This window comes from Electrophorus electricus, chromosome 8 (genome assembly GCF_013358815.1).
Source record: "Electrophorus electricus isolate fEleEle1 chromosome 8, fEleEle1.pri, whole genome shotgun sequence".
NCBI classification, from domain to species: Eukaryota; Metazoa; Chordata; class Actinopteri; order Gymnotiformes; family Gymnotidae; genus Electrophorus; species Electrophorus electricus.
The window spans coordinates 6,463,183-6,491,011 of record NC_049542.1 but is presented as its reverse complement, the minus strand read 5'-3'; the positions used below and the strand labels follow the sequence as shown (position 1 = coordinate 6,491,011).

The window sequence follows — 27,829 nt, the reverse complement described above, 5'->3', positions numbered from 1 at the left end:
CTGCCAAATCTGAACACAGCCTAAAGTATTTACGTGGAGCTCGAAAAACGCGCGCCTTTGCGCGCGCACACACACACACACACACACACACAGGCTGTAATAATCTTATTATTACGTGGGATTATTATGTAGGATTAATAAAGAAGGGCTAGTTGATCATTTAGTTCATTTTTATATGATAAAAGTACAGGTAGGGGAAAAAGAACGTGCTGCCTGAACGTTTCGGGAGCAGCGAGACTTGGTCTCGTTTCGACCCGCGTGCACGTGTAGCTAAATAAGCCGGTAGCTATGTACAAGTACGCTTACATTTGGTTTTCTCCCACAAACAGCTCGAATTACGAATGACGTGATATGATTGTTGGAAAATTACCTTTCCTTGAACAAGAATGGAAGACAATGTTGAATCGGGTGAACGCAAAATGTCAAGCGATCAGCACGGAGGTAGCTACCACAGCTAGGATGGCTAACAGCTTGATAACGTCTCCTCTCTGCGTTAGCTAGCCAACTTAGCTACGAACCTGGCAAACACTTTGATATGCACTTTGACTTATTAGTGACTGTCTGATGTAGATGGAAAAAAGTTTTTGATCTGACACTAAGTGAATAACGTTTAACCGAAGGATTTGAAATTTGTTTGGATAGTTAGTGAGCTAACCTAGCTAACGTTACAGAAGTTATCTCTGCAGTCGATTGGTGGATAATTAGCTAGCTCAAATGTCAAGAGAAACCTGAACATTTCTCTGTGGTTTTCGCCATAGGAACTGCAACCTGGTATATCAGAACTGCTAAAGTGGCTATAGCAGTGGCCATTATCAAAAGCAAGCCATCAGGTAGGAGTGGGAGACAACAGGCAGAATATCTTGCCGCTGAACTCAACCGGGAAGACGAAACTTGGAAAACTAAAGCAAGAGACCTGAAAGAGGAAGTGCTACGACTTAGACAAGAACTTGTGCTCACAAAGCTGCTGTCTAAGCCGAATAATTCAGCTGGGGCAGGAGAAGGTGGGTGTCATTCATCTTTCTTTGAGGCTTGCAGTAGGTTCATGTACCTGCGAAATACATTGGGAACTACATGATCGAAGAAAATGCGTGTCTCATGAATTAAACATTAAGAGATTTGATGAGGAAAATACACACTGATAGTTTAAGAATAGTGGTAATTGGGTTAAGTAATTACTTTTCCACTAAGCCAACTGTTGCATTTAAAAGTAATTTTTTTTTTGTGAACTTCATATTTTAAAAAGGGATTTGACTAGAGGTATAGGAGAAGACCTTGAAAAGTGGCACACCTTGAAATCCAACCATTGGGACACACCCGTGTTAATTCACTTATTAGCAAATGACCCTGAATGAGTGAATGATCATCCTACAGGTGGTGATCTGGTGAAGCTTCTTTCCCAGGACCTAACAGAGCACCATCTCTCAGAGAGTGACTCTGGCTGTGGGACTGGCAACAACACGCAGACTCTGCCCCTGACTCCCGACCTGGTAGATGCCCACTTCCTGTTACTTCCCTCTCCCAGCCCTCTGTCCTCTGTCCATCCTAGTCGGGTGTGTTTCCCTCCCGTGGGCCATGCAGGCTCCCGAGAGCGTGCCATTTCAGAGCACACACGGTTCCTGCAGAACCTGAGCGGCTTGCTTCAGCTGGATGGCCCCGCTCTGGCCCTGAGTGGAGAGGGTGATGTGGTGTGGGACTCGGTCCTCCACCTGCTCAGCACCGTGGTGGACGCCTACAGAGAGGCTGGCGGAGGCCGGCTCCTCCCTCAGCCAGGCCTCCTCATCCAGGCTTCGCAAGTGGTGGCGCGGGTCCTGGATCAGAGAGGGATCCACCAGAGGCCTCCTGTGCAGTGTCTGGGCCAATCGGAGGACTCACTGAAAGAGCTGGTTGATCTACTGCTAAACAACAGTCAGCTCAATAAGGTAGGCGAAGTCCAGAGTAACACACCCTTAATCTGGTTGGCTGTTGGCAAAGTACACTTGTGAATACAGCCAACTGGTTTAGTCCTTAAGTCCCTGTGGACTGGGTTGGAAAACACTGTTTAAAAATCCTGCTGTTCTTACACTTTTGATTTTTAAGATGATTAGGCATTGTGCTATTTTTTGGACTGTGTTTCTTTAAATTTAACCTGGATTCTGCTTGGCTTGTCTCCATAAAACATTTTTCAACAAAATGTCCATTGTCAGAAAATCTTCATCTTCACATGTCTGCACTCCCTGTCAGCATTAATGACTGTTTTGCTCACATTGAGTTGAGAGCAAGCTGACCTTTGCAGTATATCACTTTGGATCGCATCGCTATCATGATTAGCCTTGCTCCAAGGACAAGACGATAGGTTTGGCGCTTTTTAGCTCAGGTGGATTTAAGACAAAAATAAAGAAACAACAGCAAAAAAAAGCCTTGAAAAACATGAACTCTTGGCCACGCGGCGATTTATTGGCTCTGTGCCTTTTGCTTCTGTCTCGCACACACGGCCTTCCATCAGAACGACTGCTTGGACTCTACTTGAACACCTGTCACTCATTTTTAATCCGACATTTTTACTTGGGCATGTTGTATGCAGAGTAACAGAGGAATTCTCAGCATGCGCAGTGTTCAAGCAGTGTCTGCCCCTCGAGCTGTTTATCCGGATTTACACTGCGGTTGGGGCACTGACTGTAAAATGCCCTCAGCAAAGTGAGTCTATAAAAGCCAAGGAGAGGTTTGCTTCTGTTTATACTTCATGTTTTATTTTTGAAATATTTATTTACTTCATTTTTAGTTTTGTGCGGTTACTGAAGGTAACTAAAAAATGAAACACAAGACATCTGTAGAAACAATGGGCAGAAATTCAAACAAGCAAAAGATGGAACACATCTGTAAATATTGATTTGGGACACATAACGAACACAACCTTCCAGTTTTATTGCCTCAGCAATTATTGAGTTCTGCTAACTTCATGGGCAGCTCCAGAAACTATTTCACAATGAAATAACAGCTCCTGTGTATGTGCACTGGACCTTTCGGTATTTAGAGACACAGTGTGATTGATTTACCAGACCAGATAATATAACATTTGAGCTCACTCAATAAGGTTGGATATCCACTGGTAATAGAGGGTCAAGATTATCCTATGTGTGTTGGATTGCTACCTTTTAGTTTAATACAGCACCATTGCTTTTTCAGCACTGTGTAGTGAAGACTTGTACTGCTGATGACTGCGTTAGGGGGCTTATTCCCTGTTAATCTCTGAGTGCTGTACACCTATACTTTACATATGTCAAGTGCATCAAGTTTGTCTGATAACTACACTGTATGCATCCACTGATTTAAGAATGCAGACAGGCAGCTTGCCTTCATAAGCCTTAATGGGGGGTGCTGTCATCTTATCCCTCTGGAGGACAAGTCAACTCTTTCTTTGGTTGGATTAATAGATAGATTTACACTGTCATTTACCATTCAGGCAACATTAGGAGGCAAATAGTATTTGCAAATCTCAGGAAGAGAAGAGTGATGCTTTGTGCTGATAGATTGAAATTGGAGTTGTGCCTTTTGGTGTTGATCCTACTTTAGCATTTAATAGCTGTGCACTGTGCTCCATGAATGATGACTAAAATAATAAGATCTGTAATTGCAGCTCGCTCTGAGGCAATTCGACCAGGCCTGTCTTTGAGTCTCTCTGGTCTGATGTCATTGATTGTTGATTGCTGCTTGCACCGGTTGTGACAGCATTTAATGGAGACTGAAAACGTTTTTTTGTTTTGTTTTGTCTTTGTTATTTTTCTTCATATTAAAAGTACCTCAGTTATCCTTGTAATTTCTTTGTGTTAACCAGGTTCTGCCTTGCCAGATTCCAGATATAAGAGGTGCTCAGGACCACTCATTATTTGAATTTCATCTAGAGTGTGGAGGATGGTGCTGAGAACCTACCTTTAGTGGGCTTCAGGACCTCAGAGAGGGTCCTCTGAATTGTGTCAGGGTGGACCATGGCACTGTTTGGTTTTAATGTTTCATCCAACACCCCTGATTCAGCTCATGGGCTAATTATAAAGCTGTTTGTGAAGGGTGTTGGGCCTCAGTGAAGGACAAGCTCTAATGAGAAGGTGCTGAGATTCTCTGGGTGATTATTTCCAGCAGTTCTGTATTTGGATATCCCTGTTCTAACCAAACGCAAACTATAACTTAAAAAAAAAAAATCTTGAACCAGAGTTGAATTAGGCCACTTCTGTTGCGCAGATTTTTCAAGACCAAGAGGATATTGATATCTCAAAGGGCAGGCAAGCTCACCTCAGTGCTTTTGGATGGCACTTGAGATGTAATATGAGTTTCAGATTTATGGTCGTTTACCATGTGCCCCAGAGCACTTAGATAATGAATACATCTCACAGATTTATTAGTCCGTGACACATTACACTGAGTAGGCTCATTTTGCATAGGAAAAACTAACCTTGGGTGGGAATCTTTCCCAAAATCATCCAGCCAGGGCACTGAGGTGTGGTCCCTGTGCTCGATATAGGCACGTGTAGCAGCAAATAATGTACTTTATAAAATATGGCCCACTGTCTGTGAGGGAGCTAGCTGATTGGAGGGGTGCGTGTGCAAAAACACTAAGTCTTTTTAACATGACATGCCATTTACAGAGCAATGAGTGACTGCAAGAGTGCAGTGTCCTCTGCTACCATTTCTCCTTATGCATTTATTGAGAGCTTCAATATTAGTTCTTAGACTCTGGCCATGAGAGTAATTTCTGGATGTTTATAACATAGAAATTGTACAGTACCCATGAATTTAAACCTAACATATCATGGTCCCATTAGGATTTTTGTGTCTGTAGGATGAACTCTCCCAAGAAGCTTTTTGAATCAAAACATGTTCATATGGTAATTACTGACCAATTTAAATTAACTCTCAATTCTCACGACTCTTTGCCTTTTGATTGTCAGGTGACAGAGTCTGAGCCACTACTGATATGAGGTTCATTACCGTTAGCAGGCTATTGTTCCCATGCAAGCCGGTAGGTTGCTCCTGGGCGTGTGCACTGGTCCTGTGCACCTGCTCATGGTAATAGTGTCTTTACAGGTTGCAGTGTCAAACATGGCTGTTTCTCTGTTGCCTGGCTGCTGGGCATGGATTGTGTGTCTGTGTGTGGTTCTTTGGACTGCCAGTATTTTCTATATTATTTCTCTGACAAGGAGCACAGCACTAGAAATGAATAAATCGGCATCTTTAGTTTGTCTCATCTGGGCTCCTTGTGAGCTAAAAGACAGCTCCCATTCCATCCACTAGGGCCATTGCTCGCTGGCTTACTCCTTTGCTCATTTAATACATTTTTTATTATTTTCAATTATCCTGAGTTTAGAAAACGATTTCTCTTGTGTGCCCAGATAATTAGAGTGTTGGGGATTAGGCAGCTAATCCTGTGTTTGTTTCAATTATGCTCCTGCCGGATGTAGCAGGCATGTGGGCTAATGTGTGAAAAGATAAGGTAATGTCTTTCTCCCACATATATCAGTGGATGCTCAAGTTTCTGAGTTTGAGGCTTTCATTCATTTTTTTTTTTGCCATTTCTTCATCTAGAACCCATCAATTTCTGATATTATATTTCAGGCACAGAATTGAAATACTAAATTAAAAGCAATGAAGGACTCAAGGGAGGAAGGTTGTTTAAGGTTGTTTTGTCTTTTTCATGCATTTGTTTGTGCTAATGAAAGGAAAGACGCAGGATAAGCTTCCTTTCATTTTAAGGAATGTGGAAGGGTCTTTTATGAAAAACATTTCAGAAGTCATTTTTTAACTCATAAAATAAGGATATCAGTGTCTTAAGGATGAGCAGTACACACCTTGTTGGAGAGGGGAAGGAGGTTGTTTTTTTTTTTGTTTGGTTTTTTTTTCATTTTTAGGTACCGATTATAGGTAGAAATAACTTGATCTATCTTGCATGATTTCATTGTTTATCATCAAAATGCTAATTTCCAAAACTGTGTATATATATTTAAATTGTACTACCATTACCATATGCAGCATCTGTGTGTGGGTTTACATTTTTGGGTTGCTTTGACCTGTAGGCTGTAGCCTTTAAATATCCTTTTAACCCCCAACTCAATTCCCAGGTTTGTTCTATGTTATAAAGGACCCACAAGATAAGATGCATCCTTTATTGCAGCCTTTAAACATTAGACTTTAAGTGGCTCCTCCAGTAAATTTAGTAAAATATGAGGTGCCTTTTTTAAATTTGTTAAGAGGATAAACTTTCCACTCATTATATCAATGTTGTGTCTTTGGAGGCATGAGTGATGTGCCGCTATAATGTCTTAATATCTACTACTGACATGGTACACTATTAGTTGACTGATGGATGTATGTTTGTTTGTTTGTTTTGTTTGTTTGTTGTGTGTGTTTATTTTTACTTGCATTTGCTTATGGTTATGTTATTTTAGTTTTCGCAGTCTTTGAAAGGTCTTTATCAGTATGACAATTGTCATTTTTAGAATGTCCTTCTATAAAGGGAATTACTTTTTAGAAATAATGGAATGACACAATTGCATTTTTAAATTTTTTTGCAAAAACCCATAAGCAAAAAACAACCAAAAAAACAAAAAGGCCAAGTGATTGGCGTAATGCATTGTTTCTGGGGCTGGTACGTGTTTACTCAATCCCCCCATTCGCTTGGGATGAAATCAGGCAGCCTCTTATTGCTTCACTCCGATGGCCATTTCCCACAGTTCCAGCTGCCCCAAACCTTTTCAGGTTCTCTTTTTCTTTTTTCCATGTAAATTCAGCTTCTTGGACCTGAATGGAGCCATAGGCATCTATCAGCTCGCAGAATGGCCTGTTTTAAAATGCATGGAAAAATAAATGTAGCCATCGCTACATGAGAGAGGAGACGGGTTCTGTCAGGGAAACTGTGCCAGGCCGAACCGATTGAGTCAGTTTGAAGAGTGGAGCTTCTAGATGGGTAAGCATATACCTCCCTCAGCAGCGTTAGTAGGCCTAGTTACCAACTGTTAGAAAGTTGGTGTCCGGCAAAATCAGTAGTTAGTAAGTACCGCGCTTCTGTAATCTTGATTCCAACCTCTGGATCCAATATAATTTCACAGTCTGTTTGGCTCCTCACAGCGGCACTGTCTTCACTCGCCCACTTTTGATTGGTTTCCATTAGTTTGCCCCTGGACTTTATCTTCAGCTGAATGCGTTTCATAAATCATACAGTTAAGTTACATCAGGAACTGTCGGCGCTTTAATTGCGCCACTGTTGTTTCATTACGTGGGCTAATTCAACTTTTTCATTTCCTGTGTGAGGCCTTCTTTCCCCCCTTAAAAAAAAATCACTGCACACCCCTAACATGCGAAATAGTGCATTTTCAGACAGTTTCCAGGCGTTTTCAGGGCTATTTTGCTTGGGAGGCACATGCTTCCTGTTTCTTTTGTGTTCCATCAGACTCTTTTTGCCATGTGTTATGTTTTCTTGCATTTTTTTTTTTTTTGAAAGACAGACAGCTTGTGAGCACAGAAGTCCTTGGTTTGAACTTAGATTGACATGCCCTACATGCACAGACACCCCACTCCCCCAAGCAAGTAGCAAACAGGCAAACTCATCCGGATTTCCGCGTGTGGATAACACCTCACCTCTGTCTCCCCACAGTCCCGAACCCAGGAGGCTCTGACGGAGTGCTTGCTCTGTCTGGGCAGCAGCGGCTTGCTCAGGCCCACGCTTGTCAGACTGCTGCTGTCCAACATCAACCACCTGACCCAGCATCTGCGGGACACCTGCCAGGTAAGAGAAAGCCTGATGCATTTGCCATGTCCTGAGGGTTCAAGACACATCGATGCATTAATGGTATTATTGGGGGGTGTATTTGCTTCCAGTGTCAAAATGTGTTAAGTTTAAGTTAAATTTACTGGCGCATTTTTGTCACTCCCAGTAATACTGAATGAATTAGCCCAACAGACCCTGTGAAGGCAAAATGTGTGAATGTGGAAAAAGGAAGCAATTAGGCCTGCAGTGTTCATTTCCACTGAGCCTGTTTGTAACGGAACGGGGGTCTGTCACATTTCCGAGTATGCATTTTATGAAAGAACAAACCAAGCACAGCCGAGACCGGACAGGGCTGCAAGTTGTAAAGTTCAGTACATAAAAGCATGTATAAGAAAAAATGTTGATAAGACTTTTTAATATACATTTGGTGGGGGGGGGGGGGGGTGTTGTTTTTGTCTTATTTTAGGCATATTTATACTAATGAATAAGGAGCATTTAATTTGATATATTTAGCCGTTGTTTTGATTTAAGTAGGCCTTTCAAGGAGCGATCTGCAGCACTGGATGGTTCATGCACTTGTCCGACAGAAAGACGAATGTACTAAACCCGCGAGAGGAACTCTGAATGCAGTAGCAGCAAACGGCAAACACCTAGTGCACACTTAACGAACAGACACATAATTATGCGCTGGCGAGTGGCAAAAGACACGAGCACAAAAAAACATTACAAAGTTGCGAGACAACTGGAGTGAAAGCCACTGTAGCTGGCAACTGCTCAGTGTACTCTGCACACCACGCAGCTTCTTTAACTTTCACATATGCAACAGCAGCAAAAACTAAAAACTTATTTCTTTTGCACTTATTTAAACTTTTAGATTTCAATGAAAAAAAAAATAAAATGAAATGTTATTTCAATGCACCTTTCCTTGTAGTATCATATGTGCAGGAGACCTCTGCTAGCTTGTGGCTTTTACACTGCCTTTTTTTTTTCCATTTTAATGTATAATTGCCTTTCTTTCCCATTTTTGTAAACTTTTTTGTAGAGCTCTCTGAGCAGCTGGGTTTAGGCCTTCAGCCAATCCATCACTCCTCTTCCAAGAGTTTTTTTTTTTTCTCTCTCTTTTAAACCAACAGCCAAAATCCATAACAGAGAAACAACTCTTATAAACTCATTCGGGGCAATCGCTCCAAATTGCCTGGGAGACAATGAATCAACAAAGACTGCGTCCGAGGAGCAGCTCATATTGAAGGAGTACACGAGTTCCACCTGCACACACCAGGCCTGGCCTTCTTCACTTCCATGCTAAAGTCTGTGTCTGTGGGTGTGGGTCGGTGGGTTAGTGTGGGTGGGTGTGTGCCTGTAAGCCTGTGCATTTGTGTGGTGTGTTGGTGTGGCATCTGTGTGCCTGCCTGTGTGTTTCTCTGTTCGTGTGTGTGTGTGTGTGTGTGTGTGTGTGTGTGTGTGTGTGTTTGCAGGAGGATGTCGCACAATTTTAAAGCAATCAAAGAAAATGAGCTTTCCTCCCATCACAGACCCATACCATGCAGAGAGAGTCATCAAAATAATAACACTATTCCATGCCTCTTTTGTGTGATCATGTCAGTAGCAAGGGGTGTCGATGACTGTGGGAATGATCATCGGATATGTCATAGAAAGCAAGTGCCAGTCTGTCGATTCTGGGAACTGCTGTTAGCTGCATGCTTCATGCCAGAAGTGCCTACGGGTTTGTGGAGCTGTCCTCAGTGACTTAATGAAGTAGTGGTTATATGCATCTCTTAACACTTGATGGTCTGTTCGCATATCGTCACTGACTTGGCAGAGTCATCTGTGCTCTTGTGCTGCTTTCTGTATTGCAGCATTGGCAGCAGAAGGTTTTTACCACATGGTTGGAGCTCTATATGGCTTTGTGTCTCTTTTTTATTTATTTATTTTTACTAATCTTTCATGCATAATTTCAACATTTGTATAAAACATTTTGCAAAATATCTTGATGTTTAGGTCTCCGGATGTTATAAAGTTTTTTATTATTCTGGTTTGTCTGTGTAAAGCACTTCGAACTACCATTGTGTATGAAAATACACAAATAAACTTGCTTTCACTGCAAAGACCTTAAAATGATAACTTAAAGGTGCGTTAGTCCAGATTTTAGAGATGTTCACCTATGTAACCTCAAGGTGACAACACTGTAGGTAAACACAACAAGACTGGAACAATTTATTTTAATTACTCTTTGGATCTGTCTTCTATTTCAGCCCATGAATTCAAAGCACACCTCTAAGATCTGCATTGGCCAACAGAGTTCAATTACAGATTTCTAGCATTACCAAAATTACCATGACTTCATGAGTGATGAGATGTTTATTAATAATCCTTTTATTATTTAATAAGTTGTTAGCAAACGTGAACCACGTGGTAGCTGTTATCTCAGATAATGTAGATAAATGATGAGCATCAAGAGAGGGCGGCCTTCCCCTGGCAAGAAATTGATTTATTCTACTTGGTAAATTATGATGACATACCATTCCCATTTTTCAGAGAGACTTCTTGTTTAATCATATTACAAATTCTTCTTGCTAGTGCAGTGGCATCAGCCTCATATGTCTTGGGGGGCATGATCATGATTTTTTATGCTAACGTGCTGTTGCCCATTATGAAATTTAGCTTCTTTACAGTGAAATTGTAAACTTATAAACACATGCTAATGTTAGTTTAACATGATGTTGGGGCCTCAAACAATGTCCAAAGAATAAAACCAGGAATGTCAGTAAATTTATATCTGCATCAGAAATCAAAAGGTGAACTTGTGCAGGTCAAAAAGGCACAAAATGCAACGTCTTTGTAGCAACAGAGAAGAACACTAAGCTCTGGGATTTAACTGCTCTCCCCTGAATCCGATTTGCTTTCCAATTCCCCTACATTTCAAAGAAAATCAGATATTTAAGTGTGACTGCATGACTGTCATGAGCGAGTTTCAGTGTCATGTCTAGACTCTGATTTAAATTTTAAACCACATATTAATAATATTAGTAAAACTACATTCTATCATTTAAGGTGTATAACACAAGGGAGACCTTGTCTTCTTTTGCAAGAATCTAAGAAATTGATCCATGATTTTGATTGTTTTTTGTTTTTTTTTCCCCTCAGTAACTACATCTTGCAGCTATAACCAACAAGCCTCAACTTGTACAACGAATATAGCTACAATTAATATATTAACAGTTTTATTGAAAAGTAGGGTTTTTGCTTTTTCTTTTTTTTTTTTCCTGAGCCAGAAGAAATTTTACCAGGGGTGAATAAAACTGATCTACTAGCCCAGGGAGTGGAAAAATGTTATGCTGGACACTGAATGTGTATTACTGCTAGGTCACCTTTGTGGCCTTCAAATGAAATGCGGCCAAATGAACAATCCATTCTTTGAGCCATTGAGACATCGTCTTCCAGACACCTTGGCGTGTGATGACAAGAGCAAGCAAAAAAAAAAAAAAAGAAATTTATCAAGTACATTTACGCGCTTTGGGGAATTCACGAAGGTTCTGCAGGACTTTGACCAAAGTGTGAACTTCTATGAAGTCCAAGGCATGAAATTGCCTTGTGATTCAGTTCTAAATGGTTCTGCAGTGTTAGGCACTGCAGATGCCGTTCAGTTTCTTTGTGGTTTTTTGGGGGGTTTTTTTGGTTTTTTGTGTGTGTGTGTTTGTTTTGAGATGCCTCAAAACATTGCTTGGAAGGGATGTTTATTGAATGGTAGAAATCCTGCCTCTAATTTGTATGGAATTCACATTTCTCTTTGTTATACACTTAACAAATTAAGTTGTACTGATTAACATCTGATAAAATGAGAACTCTTATAATCCGGGTTGAAAACATCTCCCTGAAGTACTTTACATCTCTGTCAAAGTCAAATTTATTTATATAGCACTTTGATTAAAGTTATTATTCATTATATAGTGCTGTGATTGACACTGCAGAGTACAACTTGCGTGGGGCAAGTCTGGACAGGTAACCCCTTGTACACTGTGTGCACTCATAAGGTCTTTAGTAGTATAGAGGTTCTGATGTGGGCTGTGGATTCCAGGAAGGCAGCAGTAGTTTATGGGTTGTTGAGACACTCCATAAACCACTGCAGGAAGCTAGACACTCTGGTAGTGTAGGCTAGGAGTCCTTAGGGCACATTGATAGGCCGTGGGACTTTGTGCCTGGAACGCTGAGAACCCCACAGTGGAAGGTATGAAAATGTCAACACCCGTTAGGGAGAAGGAAAGTCCACAGCGTGTATGAGCTAGCTCGATTAGCCGTGCATCAGGAACCAAACCTCATTCCTTGTGTGGTGGGGGGGTGGTTGGGGGTCACGTTTCAATTGATTCCCTTGATTGTTGACTGAGATAGAGCTTATGTATTTTGCACTTTTAGGCATACGCATTGATCTATGTATTTCAACAGTATTCTAGTTCGTTGGTATATTGGCCTCTAACCTACTGTACTGGCTACGATGTATTCTATGTGTAAATGACAAAGCACTTTTGTAAGTCGCTCTGGATAAGCGTGTCTGTTAAATGCCAAAAATATAATATGTAAATTTCACTGGAACCTCACTGCATAACAGTTAAGTGAACCCAAGATATGTCTTCCACCTCTTTTCCCCAATTTGTATCAGGTCCCCCATCTCTGTCCTCTCTTCTCACTCTTGTGCTCAGCCTCTACACACCCTCCCCTGCTCATGTCTATCTCCAACCCTCCATATTCATATTTTTGCCATCTGTATCCCCATCTCACTGAGTGTGGAGACTGTCAGGCAGAGTGTTATTTTTAGTGGCTGCTTGGTGTTGATTTATGTGAGCATTTAAATCTTGTTTAACCCCTTGTTGGGGTCGACAGGAGACATATGGCCCTGGCCCCCTCCTCTTTTGACCTTTGCTTGCACATAACTGGCAACAGCACAAAGTAGTCGAAATCTTTGTGTCTCCAATCAGTGCATTTTTTATTTCTTTTTTTGCTATTTTTTGTCATGTTATAACAGTTTATAGTTGGCGTTTTGTTGGGAAAACTGTTCCAAGCAAAGGTGAAATGTTCAACTTCCATATGGATCAGATTCCTTACGGATCAGCTATGGATGACAATGGCTTACGCTGAAGCTCTTTTTGAATTCCACCATGTTTGCTGAAACACTAACACTTCTTTTCATTCTTTTACTCATCCATCGATCTGTTCTGTATCTGGGTGCCAGATATTAGGGTGACTGCCTGAGGCCCATCCCACTTGCCAACAGATAACCAAACAGCGATGGTATCGTCAGTGTAGCTTGGTAGCTCAGGGCCACCATATGTCGTGGTTATGTCTGTAAAATTAGCTTTGTGGCCTGAGGGAGGCGTATTGCATTGCCAGATCCTGGCTAGAGAAAAGAGGGCATGATTGAAATGCCTCTCAAAGTGATCTGTGTTGACTGAATCTAGTTTGCTGCTCTCTTTTCTGTAAGGCTCTGAGTTATGTTTTCTTTTAAGCCTTGCTGCACTTTTGAGTGTTCGAGTAATGACCTTCTGGTTTTTTTTTTGTGCATCTCCTCTGAAGGTGCAAGTCTTTTGCTTTCTATAATGTGATGAGTACAGTAGTAATGGTTTTCTCTATAAAATTGCCAAGCATCCCTGGGTCCCACCAGAGGAACTTGCAAAGACTACCTCTCCCCTTGACACCTAATTAGAGTGGTTTTGACCACACCAGCAGTGGTCGTGGCCCTCAGCTCTTGCCATTAAAAGATAGATTGGCTATTTTTCAGCCCGCGGCTTATTAAGATGAGTTGTTTCCCCTCATTTATAATTGTGCATAGCATACGCTTAGCACTCTTCTGCGGTTTCTCAAGAGGCTTAAACACAGTCCAGCGGGGCAGTCATTTAAGCCTCCAAAATCCTCAGACAAATGTCTTCATTAGAAACTCAAACCATACAATTTAGTCATGCATTAATCACTGCAGCAATTGTAAGTAGTTCTCAAAGTTCCAGAGGTGATATTAAGACTTATTATTATTCAAAACAACATTCTGTTGCTGTTCTGGAATAAGCATAAAAAACATGAATACAACTTCAGTTGCTCATTTTTTGAAAAGGAGATCTCTCTGGGATTTTGAAGATGTAAATGACTGTTGAAGGCCAATGGAAAAACTGCAAAGTTGAAAAATATTTAACCTTCTATATTCTTTTAGGGGCCACACCAACCATTTAGAATGTTTCGAGACTGATAAAAGACATGAATGGCAGGTGAGTCCTGCTTGAAGGTGTTAATATACCCAGATGCCACCCTGCTGCATAGAGCAAAGAGATTTTCTCCATTCATAAATGGAGTGAACTGGTCCTCTTTGAGAGTCTTATTTAAGTATAAAAACACCCTGAAGGTATAGAGGTTTTATTGTTTGTATATATCAGAGAGCAGGCCGCTGTGAACTGAATCATGCTTTATGTCTTTGCATTATAGCATGTCCACAAAGGCCCACATGAGACATTCAAAATAGTATTGAATGGCGGGAGGCGGGAGTGAAACTAGTTGTCTGTAGAGAGGTTTTTATTGTGCTTGTCACCAGGACAGTTCTCAAACTTGGCAAATGAAACTTTAAAGACTTTTCTGCATTGTATTGATTTGCTAATTTGTGAGGGCAGTGGAAACAATAACATTGGGTCTCACTGTTTAGATTACATCAGGCTGATGGTAGTGAGTGTACATAAATCTGTTCAGCCCCCTGGATTAATTAAGTAATTATGAACAGCTCTGCCCTGTCATTCGACAGGATCTTCTGCGAGACAATGGCCTTCTCCCCACTCTGCCCCCATTCGCTAATATTCACATTGTCCTCTGTCCCTTTTCTGTTTCTTTTTTTCTTTTTCTTTTTCTCTCTCTCTGCTTTCTTCCTGACTGATGTTTACCTGGCAAACACCTATGGCTTCGTTCATGTCCTCTGTTAATGAGAGGGAAGTGCGCCTATGATGGGTGCCAAGGATGAGCGAGAACCATGTGATCCCCACGTGAGCCTCATGTGAGCCCCAAGTGTACTCCCCTCAGACGCACAGAGCTCGCCCCAGCTGGAAGGGCAACACCACCACTGGCTGCCCCCTGTCGCCTCAGGCAACCTGGAGAACGTGACGCGTCACGTGGGCCCCTGCACCCTGTCTCCTCAAGCAACTTGCAGGCTGTGACAGTGCGCGTGGGCACGTTCTCCAAACTTCCACTCTGTCATCAGTCTCCCACCTCTGTTGCCGGCACGGACGCCTGTTCTCGGAACACTCAGACCGCTGCCATTTTGCCAGAACAATTTGCAAGTAAACAGCCGGAGGCTAGATGAATTGAGACAACCAAGAGAATCTGAAATAATGTTTGTAAATCTGAACAATCAAGCTGAAATAATGGTCGTGGACTATCTAAACAATCAAAATGAAAGAATGTTTGCAAAGATGTTATTTTGCAGCATAACTATTCTAGGTAGTGCTTCACAAGGTGTTTTGGAGAAATTCTTATCTTGCTACATACATTAATAAATTAATAATTGCATATGTAGGTATTGCTTTTGGTAAATGAAGCAAAAACTTTCATGTGAATAATTTAGCCACTTGTCTCAGTATTTGTAGCCTTGGCTAGAGCTGTTTGTAACAATATGTACTAACAAATTCTGGGACTTTTAATAACTTTTAAATATTAACTATAAGTGCACTTACAAATGTTGGCCACTATTGGAACAGTTAACAATTTATGGTGGCAAACTATAGTCTTATATTATATCCTTTTTAAGGTCAGCTGAGTGCTCATCCAAGTTTATGGCAGTAGCTATGAGTCTAAAAGGCTGCGTTTCTCCAACAACTTGACAGCTGCACATTTTTTCATAGCCAATTCTGAGTCTTGAATTTTAGGTTTTGCATGTTAAGGAGAGTGGTACACAAACCCCTGATGTCTATTTAATATGACAAAGCTCCTGAGCAGAGTTGGGCAGAGTTTACTGAACTCTCATTTCGTGCAAGGCACACAAAATTAAATCTTACACTTTGCTGATAGATAACTCTGGTGCCTGTATTGTGACAACCCACATCCCACTCTCCCTGCATCTAGACACAAAAGTCTGTTTTTACATTGGCATTACTGGTACATGATGATGTGTGTCTTGTATCCTGATGTTAGGGTCAGGGTGTTCCTCTAGCACCCATATGTCTTTGCCCGCAGACGCACACTGGGTGCATGTCCTCTCACAACCACTATGTTTGCAGCTTGCTCAGGGGCTCGAATCCAGGCTTCCCGTTTCCTCTGCTATGGCTGACGATGACCCAGAATGCACCATTGTTCTTTCCGAACTTGGCTCCCGATTCACTGAGGTAGTCATCAGAGGGGTTTTGACATTTCAAGGGGAGGCAAAGAAATTACTGCTTCTCTTCCCCAGCGCAGCAATGCTTCACTGCCATCCATTTTTATCGCCACTAAAGATGAAATCTGTTCTTTTGGGGGGGACGGGGAAGAAGAAGAAGGAGTGAGACATATATTCTGAAGCAAACTCATAGGGCTGTCAGATTGCATGGTGAGCTGTCATTTCAGTGGGCCCAGTCTTCTGTGGCTGGCACCTCAGACCGCCATGCCTTTTCCCACTGCCATTAAGGAGATTGGGGCTGACGAGGTGATGATATTGCGGGAAGGGTGGGGGCAGGGGCAGATGATGAAGGGGTGGAATTGATTGGCCTAAATAACTGAAGGGCAAACGCAGAGAGGAGGGCATGGAAGGAAAAGGGCGAGACTGCTCCCACAGCCTTGCACCTAAGGCATCGATCAGAGCAGATTGTTGAGCGCCGCATTCTATGCACTCGGTTTCGGCCCGGCAATTGGTACGTGCCAAGCCCTCTGGCTTTTTCCAGATTCGTGGCCACATGTTCATACATGTGCTCGCATGTGTGTGAGAACACTCACTGAGTGCACTTGTGCACTTTCAGGCATGCCTGTATGTGTGACCTGGTTAGTGCTCAGATCCTCTCGTTAACAGCTTTCAAGCCTGAGCCCAGTGAAGCTAGAGCATCGTTTCCTTTGTCTTCGTACCAGCCCTCGTTAAATCCGTGGAGCTTCTGGGAAGCATCCTATCATGGGGTATTTGGCCATCAGAAACATTCCATCTCCAAACACACCCATGCCTGCACCGACATCTCCAGCTCAGGCTGTTCCTCTTTTCCTGTCTGATGTTGCCTTCGGGTTTGTGGGTAGTGCAAATGGTCTTGCGTATGAGGTGTGAGAGAGCAATTCTGAGCCCATAATGGCACTGTTTCTCTTCTGGGCCTCTGCAAAGTGTTAGGGGAATATGTTTTCCGTGTCAGCGCATAAAGAGGGCAGCAGAGAGGTTGATCCCAGATAAGTGTTGTCTGAAAGCATTTTCCTGACGCTTCATGAATATGGCCCAAGCTCTGCTGTCATACATGACTGATGATGGAGTTGAAGACAGCGAAGGAGAGGGTGTCCCACCATAAAAAAAGAAAAACTGATGAAAGCATTTCTGGGGAACACTCAGACGGAGGCAGAAAAAGCCATTTCATTAACACCATATTAAGGCTAAATCTCTCTCTTCCAGAATCTATCTATCTAGCTCTCTCTCTCTCTCTGTCTCTTTCTCTCTCTCTCTCTCTCTCAACAGTGAATTATATTTGCTAATCCCAAGTCCAGGTTGTCCAAATGTAGTACTGCTCACTGGGTACACACATTGCCAAAGATCTGGCCACATCCCCATACTTGCACCTGGCATTCAACTAAAGTCATGCTCAAGGGCTGAATATTTGACCCTTCTTGTTCCATCAGGAACTTCTTCTTACACTCTGCTGTGTTGTGTTTCATTGTATTCACTGGGTGAGGGGTCGTCTTTGGATTTGTGGTTAAACATTGACTCCCAAGGACATTTCAGCTGAAAGGTTTATCTGCGTGCACTCTGAATACATTCATCTCTTAGAGTACATTAGAAAATAAAAATGTGTTAGTCTCTGGTTGTCCTTGAAGCAGTTTTCTCCACATTTTTCTTCAACACTGAATGCATATTTATTTAAGACAATTCTAAGTAGTACAATGAGAAATTATTCCTCCAAGTAGCAACAAACCGTTTGTCAATTCTACTATTGTATTAAAGCAGTTGTTCTTTTTATTGACCCCCACCCTTCCACAAACATATATAATAGATGGTAGGACAGAATCACAACAGGTTGAATCTGTTCTTTGGTGGTTCTTACTAGCTCCCGTGAGAGAAAAAAAAATCTGATTTTCAAATGAATGCATTGACTATTCTAAAGTAATACTTTGCCTATTATGAATAAAATATTAACCCCCCCCCCCCCCCCCCCCCCCCACCAATCCAAGAGGAAATAAATATACACTGTGAAATGAAGTTAGGTATGGTGTAGAGAGGTTTTTGGAGCACAGGGGCAGAGTGAGTTTTCTGAGCAATAAAAAGGCCAAGAATTAGAGCAAAAAACTCATCAGTTGTTAGTCTAGAAATAACAATTGATGCTGCCGACCCAAATCACCACCATATGCCATTCACACATTTGTTTTATTCACATGATGGCGAGCTCTACTGAAAGAGCATCACGGTCTTAGTCAGCCCAACAGCTGAGGGTTTTGCAGCCAGCTGGCTGCATTGGGAGCAGGGCGAGCATAGAGTCCACCCCATTTGCAGGTTGGGACAGAACGGTGGGCAGGTGTTTGAAACACCCTCCTCCTCTGTGACCCGCACAGGTAATATGGCGATGCTAGAAAATGTAGCCATGGCCCGACAGGCTGCTGGTTGGGTTGAAGGACTCCACAAAGCATGCCGCATCACAGAGTTAATGGAAACATGTTAGCCTGAAAAGACATGTCAGTGCATATGAACGGTCCCCGTGAGAACAAGTACACGTCAGACACAGCAAGATCCCACCTCTACCAGAGTCATGTTCCCATGTGTAAGATTGGATCATGACTTTGGTTCAGTGTAGGCAGAGTGAGGTTTAAAGGACCCAAGGCCTTGTTTATAAAAGCATTTTTAGTGTGAGTATATGATCGTTTCCTAAATCATTCACATAGATAGTTCATAAGATGTCTATATGTTCATGCATGAACCATTTATAAATCCCAAATCATCTGAAGTTGTGCACGTTAGTAACAGACTTATCAATGCCCCCAGATCTCCTGATATGGTAGCAACACTGCCTTTCCCATGACTGAAAGATGTGCAGTCCTATACAATTAAGAGTCCATGGGTAAGACTCCTAACACCACAATAGCTTATCATGATTGAAATTATTAGTCACTCTGGTTAAGAGTCTATGCCAGATGTGTAAATGTAAATGTATACAGGCTATGGGCATTGGTAGTGCGTGCAAGCCACCAGAAATGGGCTTGTAAAACAAAGCAAAGATCTCGGCTCAGAGTGCTATGGGAACTTTTAACAGAAGACCAGCGAATGGCTGAAAGTATAAGTCAGTCTCCAGTATCTACCTCATTACGCTACATTTGTGGCATTTGGCAGGTACTCTTATCCTGAGCTACTTACAAATTTGTCACTATGACATGATATGCTCCCTGGGAATCACATGACCTTGGTGTTACTAGCACCATGCTCTGTCTGCTCAACAAGAGACATGAATCAGATATTTTTTGTTTGCAGAATAAACAGCATAAGACGTGATCCTTGAGTTCACTGAGGAGTTTTACGAAGTACAATGTTCTACCAACAGTGTTCATTTACTGTTGTTTCCATGTTTCTAGCAAGTCTTGGTGAGCCCGGAGGAGGGATCTTATAAGGTTCTTTGACTGCCAGAAGTTGAGAGCTGGCTATTAATGCAAGAGCACACTGTTCTTTGCTCTAATGCAAAAAATAAATTTTATATATATATTTGTGTGTGTGTGTGTGTGTGTGTGCGCATGCGCTTAGATTTCTGCTGCACCCGGGATTTGCTTTGCTCTCATTTGGAGACAGTGTGTTGACTCTCACATTTATCCTACGTGCTTGCAAAATTCCAGAATTTTCTCTCATATTTATCCTGGGTGCTTGCAAAATTCCAGAATTTTCTATCACATTTCTTTTTCCATTCTCTTTTGAAATCTGTAACCCATTCATATTGAGAACATTTGGCACTGCTATTGTACCTGTGGTACTGAAAATCTGGGAGTAAGCGTATTTAGTCTCAAACCAGAGCAGAGTAAATTTGAGCATGCATATACACTGGATGATCACATTATCAGGTGGCATCTACTTTAGCTGCATCTAATTGAACGCCATTGTTAATTATGAGATGTAAGTTTAATCCACCACACTTGGTACTCCTTAACCTCCTTCATAACTCAGCAGACTGAGGCAGGTGTTGAGTAGAGAGAGAGAGAAAGGAAATATCCACATATCTCCACTGGAACCACAACTGCAAAAACTGGAAAACCCAAGACAAGTTACTACAAGTTACCCAAGATACTTGGTGCATAAAACTGACCAAAACATTTTTACATGATGTAAAAACCCTGTCAGTATCATGGCGTTGTCTCTGGCAGACAGGCAGTGAGTCTACTTCTGGTGATGGATGCATTTGGATTCTGAGTAATGGTTATACATACATGTTTTGCTGACCCTTGCCTAGGAGCGAAGGGTGTGACACCCCTGACCTTTCAGCATGCATGTGGTGTCTCGCAGGGCAGGTTTACCTGGCAGCTCCAATTCTGCGCTGTCTGGAGATTTGTTGCTAGAATGAGCAGCTGCATCGTTAGCATCTAAGTTCGATTTCTAAAGTAAAATGAAAGCACTTTGTTGCTCACTCTTAATATAACCTAACCCTCAGCCGTATAGATATCATTACCACATGTCGTGTAGCCTAGAATATGTTTAGATTGCAGAGTGATTTTCAAAGCAGTTTTCAAACCAGAGGCACTTCTGTTTATTTATTTTATTATTATTATTCTCAGTTGATATTGTTTTTGGGTTCTACTACTTTTCATAAACATTTACAAGCATGTCTGAAACATGCACGATTTAATAGCCTTTCTATGGCTATATGTGAGGGGCTGAGCAGAGACATCTCAGTTTTGCAGTGCATCTGCTTAAACACAAGGACAAGTCTGTATCCATGCTCTGGAGTTTGATCTTTTTAACCTGTCGTGGGTTTTACAAATCTTGCCTCGTGCATCCTGTATCTTGACGTTGGGATTAAATCTGTGCGTGAGTGTGTTTTATAAACAAGGAAAATGGTTTCCATCAGGTTTAGCAGAGAGCAGCTGGAGACGTAATTTAAATGCACTTGGAATGTATCCTTGGTACAACCTTTGTTTCAGAGGAAGCATACAGCTGGCCAGAGTCCATTGCAGGGTGCTGCGGGAACATTGGCCCTGTCTTCTCACCGCCGGCATCTTTGTTTCCTGTCACCCTTCCTTAATCAGACCGACCGAGGAAAAACAGATGCAAGCTCTCCGTTTCCCTTTTAAGTAAAAGGCAAAGAGAGGCACACATTTCCCCCTTGTTGTCAGCTGGCACGCACATCCACTGTGCCGTCTCCTCATTAAGGAGTGCATTAAATGAGAAACGGGTAGCACTTGGGGTGAGGGCTTGAGAGCTGAGCATCACAGCTGAAGTGAGTCACGGACACACGGAGCAGAAGACATATTTGTGTGTTCTCTTTGGGGGAACGCTCTGACTGGCACCTAGACCTGTAAAAACACATGCCTTGAAACTATGCGCAGGAAGCACTGATGTGGGCAGTTACCTGGTGACCGATTGCAGCCAACAACGAGGTCCACCACAAAATGCCACATCCGTATCCTTCGACTCTCCTCAAGTGTTTGACTAAAGGACCCAGGTAGAAGGGTACAGTTCAACCATGCAGCACTTCCCTAATGTGCAACATATATCCATCATATTTCTACACTTTTCTTCTTCAGATTATTGTAGAAGAAAATGCAACTAACAGCTTTTTTTTATGAGGTTTCCATGATAAAACACAGCGTGATAACATCCAACATTGGACTAATTGTAGAGAAGAAAAGTGCAATTCCAGACCATTTAGGACACTTGCTTTGGAAAGTCCTGGCTAATGTGAAGATGTATCATATGAAACTCAAGCATTCTGCTGTAGAGGCTCCATTTACCCTGCCTGCAAACCAAGACTCCTGTGGAGAGTCCATGCACATACTGCATCACAAAGGAATAGCTGTGATATACTGCACATTTATAAAGAACATCAATCATTTTTTTCTGTTTTCTTGAATATCAGAAATAAACCCACACCCTTTGATTGGATCACGTTAGATAAGGCTCAGCAAATGCACTCTTGGAAAAGGCAGAATCGATTTGCTGTCTTGTAAATCTCTGTATTGTGAACGTAGCACACTGGGTGATTGGGGGGATGGGGTGGGGGGGTGGGGAGCGGGAAAAACGCCCTGAGAAACAGCACAGTTGGAGAACAGAAATCAATTTGTGGAAGTTGTTTGCTTTTTTGGATTGAGAAGACACTGAGAGAGACTGTGCTCAGGCAGTGCACCTAGCAGATCCTAATCAGCTTCATTTTGTTCATGATCAGATCCCACACTCACACACACACTCACACACAAACACACATCATCCAATTTGACTTTTCTCACACTGCAAGAATATGATTTATTTTTGTATGCTACATGGACATAGGCTTCGAGTGGGTTCAGCCTGCCTGTTCCTGCTCTCCGTCGGCGGTAGAAGGTCTCACTTTGTACCGCCGTTTACATTTGAGCTCCAGTGTACACCCTAGTCTTCACAAGTGACCTTGTGCCAGGGCGGAAGGGGGTGGGGGAGGTGGGGGTAATAAATGACTCCACTGCCCCATTCTTCCTCTGAATGTCACTGCAGCACCAGTGCAAACAATGCAGCACAGATCAATCGCCACTAGTGTAATCCAGGTGATCCAGAGCATGTGGCTCTTGCAATGGGAAAACGCTGCCTCACAAGGACAATGCCCCGGCAGTGCAGGCCGCAGCAACACACACTCCGCAACACACACACCTGGCCATGGAAGCCAAATTTACACGTCCGGGCTGTGTAAATGAATAATTAGGTAACACTCATGGGATTCTGTTGGAGTTGTGTTTTGCAGTTGATTTCCTTTTTTTTCCTATCACACACTGTAATGGTTTGGGGAGCCATGAAGGTAGAAAGTCATTTTTCAGCATGCCCTTTCTCTTTTCCTTAATCCTTCTGAGGTGGCTGTTCTTTTTTTTTTATTGGTTGTGTGCGAATTGGCCAGCTGTAGCAACAGGCTGTTTAGTCATTGTAATAAGTGTTAGTCCTGTTATAAGAGACGCCTCTAATCTTTGACCTGACCTGAGATGTGTGTCAGTATGTTGTTTTCTCAGCACTCAGCATTTATATGAAGTTTTAAATGTATAGCTAGATGTGCAGATATATCTTTAGAGTAAATGTTTTCTTCTCTGTTAAGGCTTTTCTGGTTTATCACAATACAGATTAACTGGTCTGCATAATTGTATATAATAATGGTCTATGTAATAATAAAGCCACTTTTAGATTATAGCAGTGGAGAAAACAAATGTATCATCAATTTCTTCTTGGATATGAACCTCATGCAGGAAGGAGGACAACTTGGTGAGAGACCTACTCAGAAGAGATGGGAGATGTTCCAAAAACAAACTTTTCTCAGAATGTCTGAGAGCGTGGGGTCAAAGCAAAGGAGAGGGGATGAGCCTCTTATCGTCCCAGCCGGTCCAAGGCGTGCACTGTGTGTCCTAGATAGTGGAGCTCCCCTGACCCCCCTCTCTCTCTCTCTCTCCATCCATCCCCCTCTCTCTCTGGCCTACTAAAGGTGGAAGAAGCAGAGCATAAGGCAGCCCTCTCTGTGCTGGGACATGGGGACAGCTGAGTAGAGCGCATAATGGACAGCCTATGCATTTAGATGAGCATTAATTCTGCAGAGACAGAGCGAGGTCCTACCCACCCCGAACTCCTCCACCCTGCACAGAGCCCGTGGGCCGCTGAGCACCACAGATTTCCAGCAGGCTGCCAAAGCAGTGGTGTCATCTGCCCTTTTCCTGAAGAGCTCATTATTCGGGCCAAGCTTTACAGAATCATCTGGTCACGTGCGACCAAACTGACTTACAAATGAAAGTCATGGAAAGGAGCAAGTAGAGAAGTGATCATAGCTGTCATTCCTGACACCTGTCTATTTTTTGTCGTCTTTTCTTTATTTATTTTTTACCCCAGACATTTTGTTTGTTCCTTTCTTTCTGTTTCTCTTGCTCTCACTGTCTGTCTCTCTGGTGTGTCTCAGTCAAAAAAAAAGACACAGGCTGTGTTCTTCCATTGGGAAAATAAATCATTTTCTGCCTATATTGCTTCAGCTCTCTCTCGTACCACTCTGTGCTGCTACAGATATCGAGGGCTGTGATCGAGTGATTTAGCAGTAAGCCTGTAATGATGTACTGCCTTAGTGTCCTTGGCCTTCGGCTCCGTTTTCTGCTTTTGCATCGCACGCCTGTCGGGTTCCACCATCGCCGTGGCTCCAGCATGGACTAGCCCCTCCAAGGGGCTTTATTCCAGCTTTTTAGCAGTTAGGTGTTGTTTTCGGTTCATCTCTGTTAACGCCGCAGTGAGCCTCGGTCTTGGCGAGATCCTGTGGTCATGGCTGCTTGCTATTTCTTTAGTACGTCTGCATGCCTCAGCCGGTTCGTTTGCCTCACAGGAGAGCAGTCCTGGGAGAGCCTGAGCATGTGAAGCAGCTCAACCTGCTGCCAGCTCCTCCCTGTTCACGCAGTCATATCTGAGCCACCCAACAGAAGTTTGAGCCACCCATCAGAAGTTTGAGACTAATCAAACTAGCCAATGGACTGAGAGTGAGGCGAGGACTTGGTTGGTACCATGCTTTGATGCTTCAGACCCAATAATGCATGACACTACCACTGCGGGAAGACGCTGAACAGCAGAGACACCTTCCTTTCCACAGAGATCAACGAAAAACCTCGCCACATGATGTGGACAGCCTTCTCTCTCTTCCATCTTCTCTCTTCCCTCCTGCCTTGTCTCATTTTTTTGATTGCTGTGTACACCCATTGGAGAAATTACAGAGAGACACATACGCACGCACGCACGCACACACACACACTTCTCCTTATTATCTCCCACTCATTCTCCACACCCCGCCTCAATCCACCCCCTGGCTCTCCCGAAACACTTATTGCTCTGCGTCCCGGGACAGCTACGAGATTTGGAAAGATTGACGTCAGATTTGTCATCTCAGCATACCTTCTGGTTTTTTGTTTTTCTTTTTCATTTTCCCTACCTCCACATATTTGATATTCCAATTCTCGTCTGCAGTGCCTTCCTTCGAGCATTTTTCTTTAATCATGAAGCACTTGGGAAAGAAATATTGGCTGTGGTTGTTTTTCTTACAGCAAAACACTTTTTTTTTTTTAAATGCCTTGTTCTATCTAGATTACTTCATGCTATACAGACATATTCACCAGGGGAGCCCCTGAAGAGATGCTCCAAGCTCCCTTTGACCTGAATGAGTGGGCAGAGTACCATGTTCAACAAAGGGACCGATGACAGATTTTTGCACAGCTGAGGATTCAGTGTTTTAGACAGGGGTGCATCTTATTTCTTCGCCATGTGTCACACTTCGTGTTGAATACGTTATAGGAAAAGGTACAAGACACCTTGGTTCAGTCTCCTTAGCACAACAGGAAGCCAGGGCAACTTTTTCATAGATCTTTCCTCTGTTGTTGTAGAGATGTCGGACTCCAAAAAGTGCTAACGGTCGTATGAAAAGCTATAATGTACATATATTTATATGTTTAGTCATTGGAATAGTTCTCACTTGCGAGTTGGGGGGGATAGAGAGGAAAAAATATATGTAGGGATCCCTCGGCTGATGGGTGCTGTTGGGAAAGTGTTGCACAAAGAGACGAAATCTGCGGCCTGCCTACTTCAGTTTTGATACATTCATGTGCACACACACACACGACATCTAACCCAAATAAACATGCACTCATTCACAGTCTAACCTAAATAGGTGCATGTGCGTGCGTGCGTGTGTGTGTGTGTGTGTGTGTGTGTGTGTGTGTGTGTGTGTAAAGGGAGCTCAGATAACCTCACCTCTTCATTTTCCCATTTCTCAAGTTGTCCAAGTCTGTCTGTTACTGTGAATGCACAACTAGCCGTGTCATGCGTGCTGCACTTTTACATTCGACAGCCACGTGAATTTTATCAGCAGGCTTTGCAAACAACAGAGGCATTACCCTGGAGGACTTTCCATCTCATATGTTTCTGCCTTGTTGTGTCCATTTCTCTCCAGGCCGATTGCACCTAAAGTTGAATGTTACTGCCTCAGATCTCTCACCTTGATCGCCCCCTGTGGCCAGAGAAAATTAGTCCCTGTACTTTTGAGCAACCAGATCATCATGAAGCACCATAAAACCAAATTCTCTGAATTTGGTTGTACATCATTCTTTTATCATCTCTGCAGTTGTACTGAAGATGCCTACAAAGAGCCCTTCCTTGCTGTTTGGCCACCTTTCATTTTACAATCAGAACAGTTGGGGCCATTAAAAATAAACTCAGAAGATGCCCTTGAAGCTATTACAGCCGAATTCGAATTTCTCCACGACGCCTTCCATCACTGGAGACTGTCTCTGGACCGGTACGGGAAGGCGCTGAGGTTGTCGGGGACAGCTGTTGACCCACACTCCAGTTCCAAAGCTTTGAAGCCTCTTTCACGTTCTTCGTCATTTCTCAACTATCAGCGGGAGGTGGGGGTGGCGTAATGAAGGAGCGGCCTACATGGAAGAAGAGGACATTTCGGGAGGGGGGACAAGGGACAGAATCAGTGTTGGACGAAAATCAACTAGGCAGGAACCATTGGGGGTTCTTCACATTCAAGCCAAATGACTGCTTTCCCCTTTCAGCAGTGGCTGCTCTGATTGATAAGCCCTTGCTTTCTGATTTACATTTACTCATTTAGCAGTGATTCATTTCACAGCAACAGTAACACCTGGAGCAGCTTGGTCTGGAGTGCCTCGGCTGAGGCGGCAGGATGCCGCCGGCTCAAATCAAGCACGTGACTTCTCAGCTGACAGCCCACTAACCTGAAACTCAGTACACCCCATCCCATGCTGGCACCTTGTAGCCGTTCACCCTGACTAAAAGAGCCATTCCTCACGTCGTATGAGCCCCTGCCGAAATGAATCTGGGAGGAAGTTGTAGCTGAATAACCCGCAGGGTGATGCATAAATGAATTTTTAAATCTGCACTCAGTACAAAAATATTTGCAAGATCTTTTTAGTGGTTGCCTGTTCAAGCCCCACCACTCCAAAGTTGCCAATGTTGGGCCCCGAAGCAGGGCCCATAACCCTCAATTCCTCAAATTGTATTCAATCATAATTGTAAGGTGCTTTGAATAAAAACATCCTTTAAAATGCCATAAATGTACTGGTATTGGATTTTGAAGTGGCCAGCTTGTACCATGGGAAGGATTTAGTACTCCCTTTTGTTGCATGATGACTGTACTGTTTATGCACTGGTTAAATATACTAACATATATCATCTTACATATGACTTATGCAGCTGCTTCAGGTATTTAAATGAATTTTCCCTGCCGCCAGTTAAAGTACTTTGTATTCTATTGCAGGGATCGAGTGAAGGAGGGCAGCAGCCAGTTGACTGGGCCAGATATGAGAACTCCTTCTACCTTTTCTGGCTCCTAGAGCACCTCTCGCAGGCCGGGCGGTGGAAATGCGGAGCTGAGAACCAGGATCTCCTGGCCCAGCTGGAGAGCCAGGTCCTGCCTCTGTCGGAAGAGTTCCCCCTGCTCGCACTCTACATGTGGCGGGTCACTGCGCTGCTCGATCCCATGAGCGCGGCAAGGAACTGAGCTCAGAGCTTCCATTCCCAGCGTGCTTTTGATCTCCTGCAGTTTTTCCCCACTTTCCACTATCAGGCTGAAATTGCAGTCAGAGGCTTAAGGGAAGTGGAGAGTTGCTGACTGGGGTTTGACATAAGGTCTGTTAAGTTAAAAGTCCCACATCACCCTGATCCAAAGCTGTAAGGAAAATGCCTTCCTCACATTCCACTGTAAAATACGAAAAATCACTCTGTGCATGACAAATAAA

At 42.9% G+C, this 27,829-nt stretch overlaps 1 protein-coding gene across 1 annotated transcript; it reads left to right on the top strand.

Annotated features, from left to right (window-relative positions):
• The first annotated feature begins 386 nt into the window (after positions 1-386).
• mei4 (meiosis-specific, MEI4 homolog (S. cerevisiae)) lies at positions 387-27,591 on the top strand. The gene is made up of 5 exons (XM_027026052.2): positions 387-441; positions 759-1,001; positions 1,372-1,919; positions 7,619-7,750; positions 27,349-27,591. Exons 1-5 carry the CDS (start codon positions 387-389, stop codon positions 27,589-27,591), a joined length of 1,221 nt encoding a protein of 406 aa, XP_026881853.2.
• The last annotated feature ends 238 nt before the right edge of the window (positions 27,592-27,829 follow it).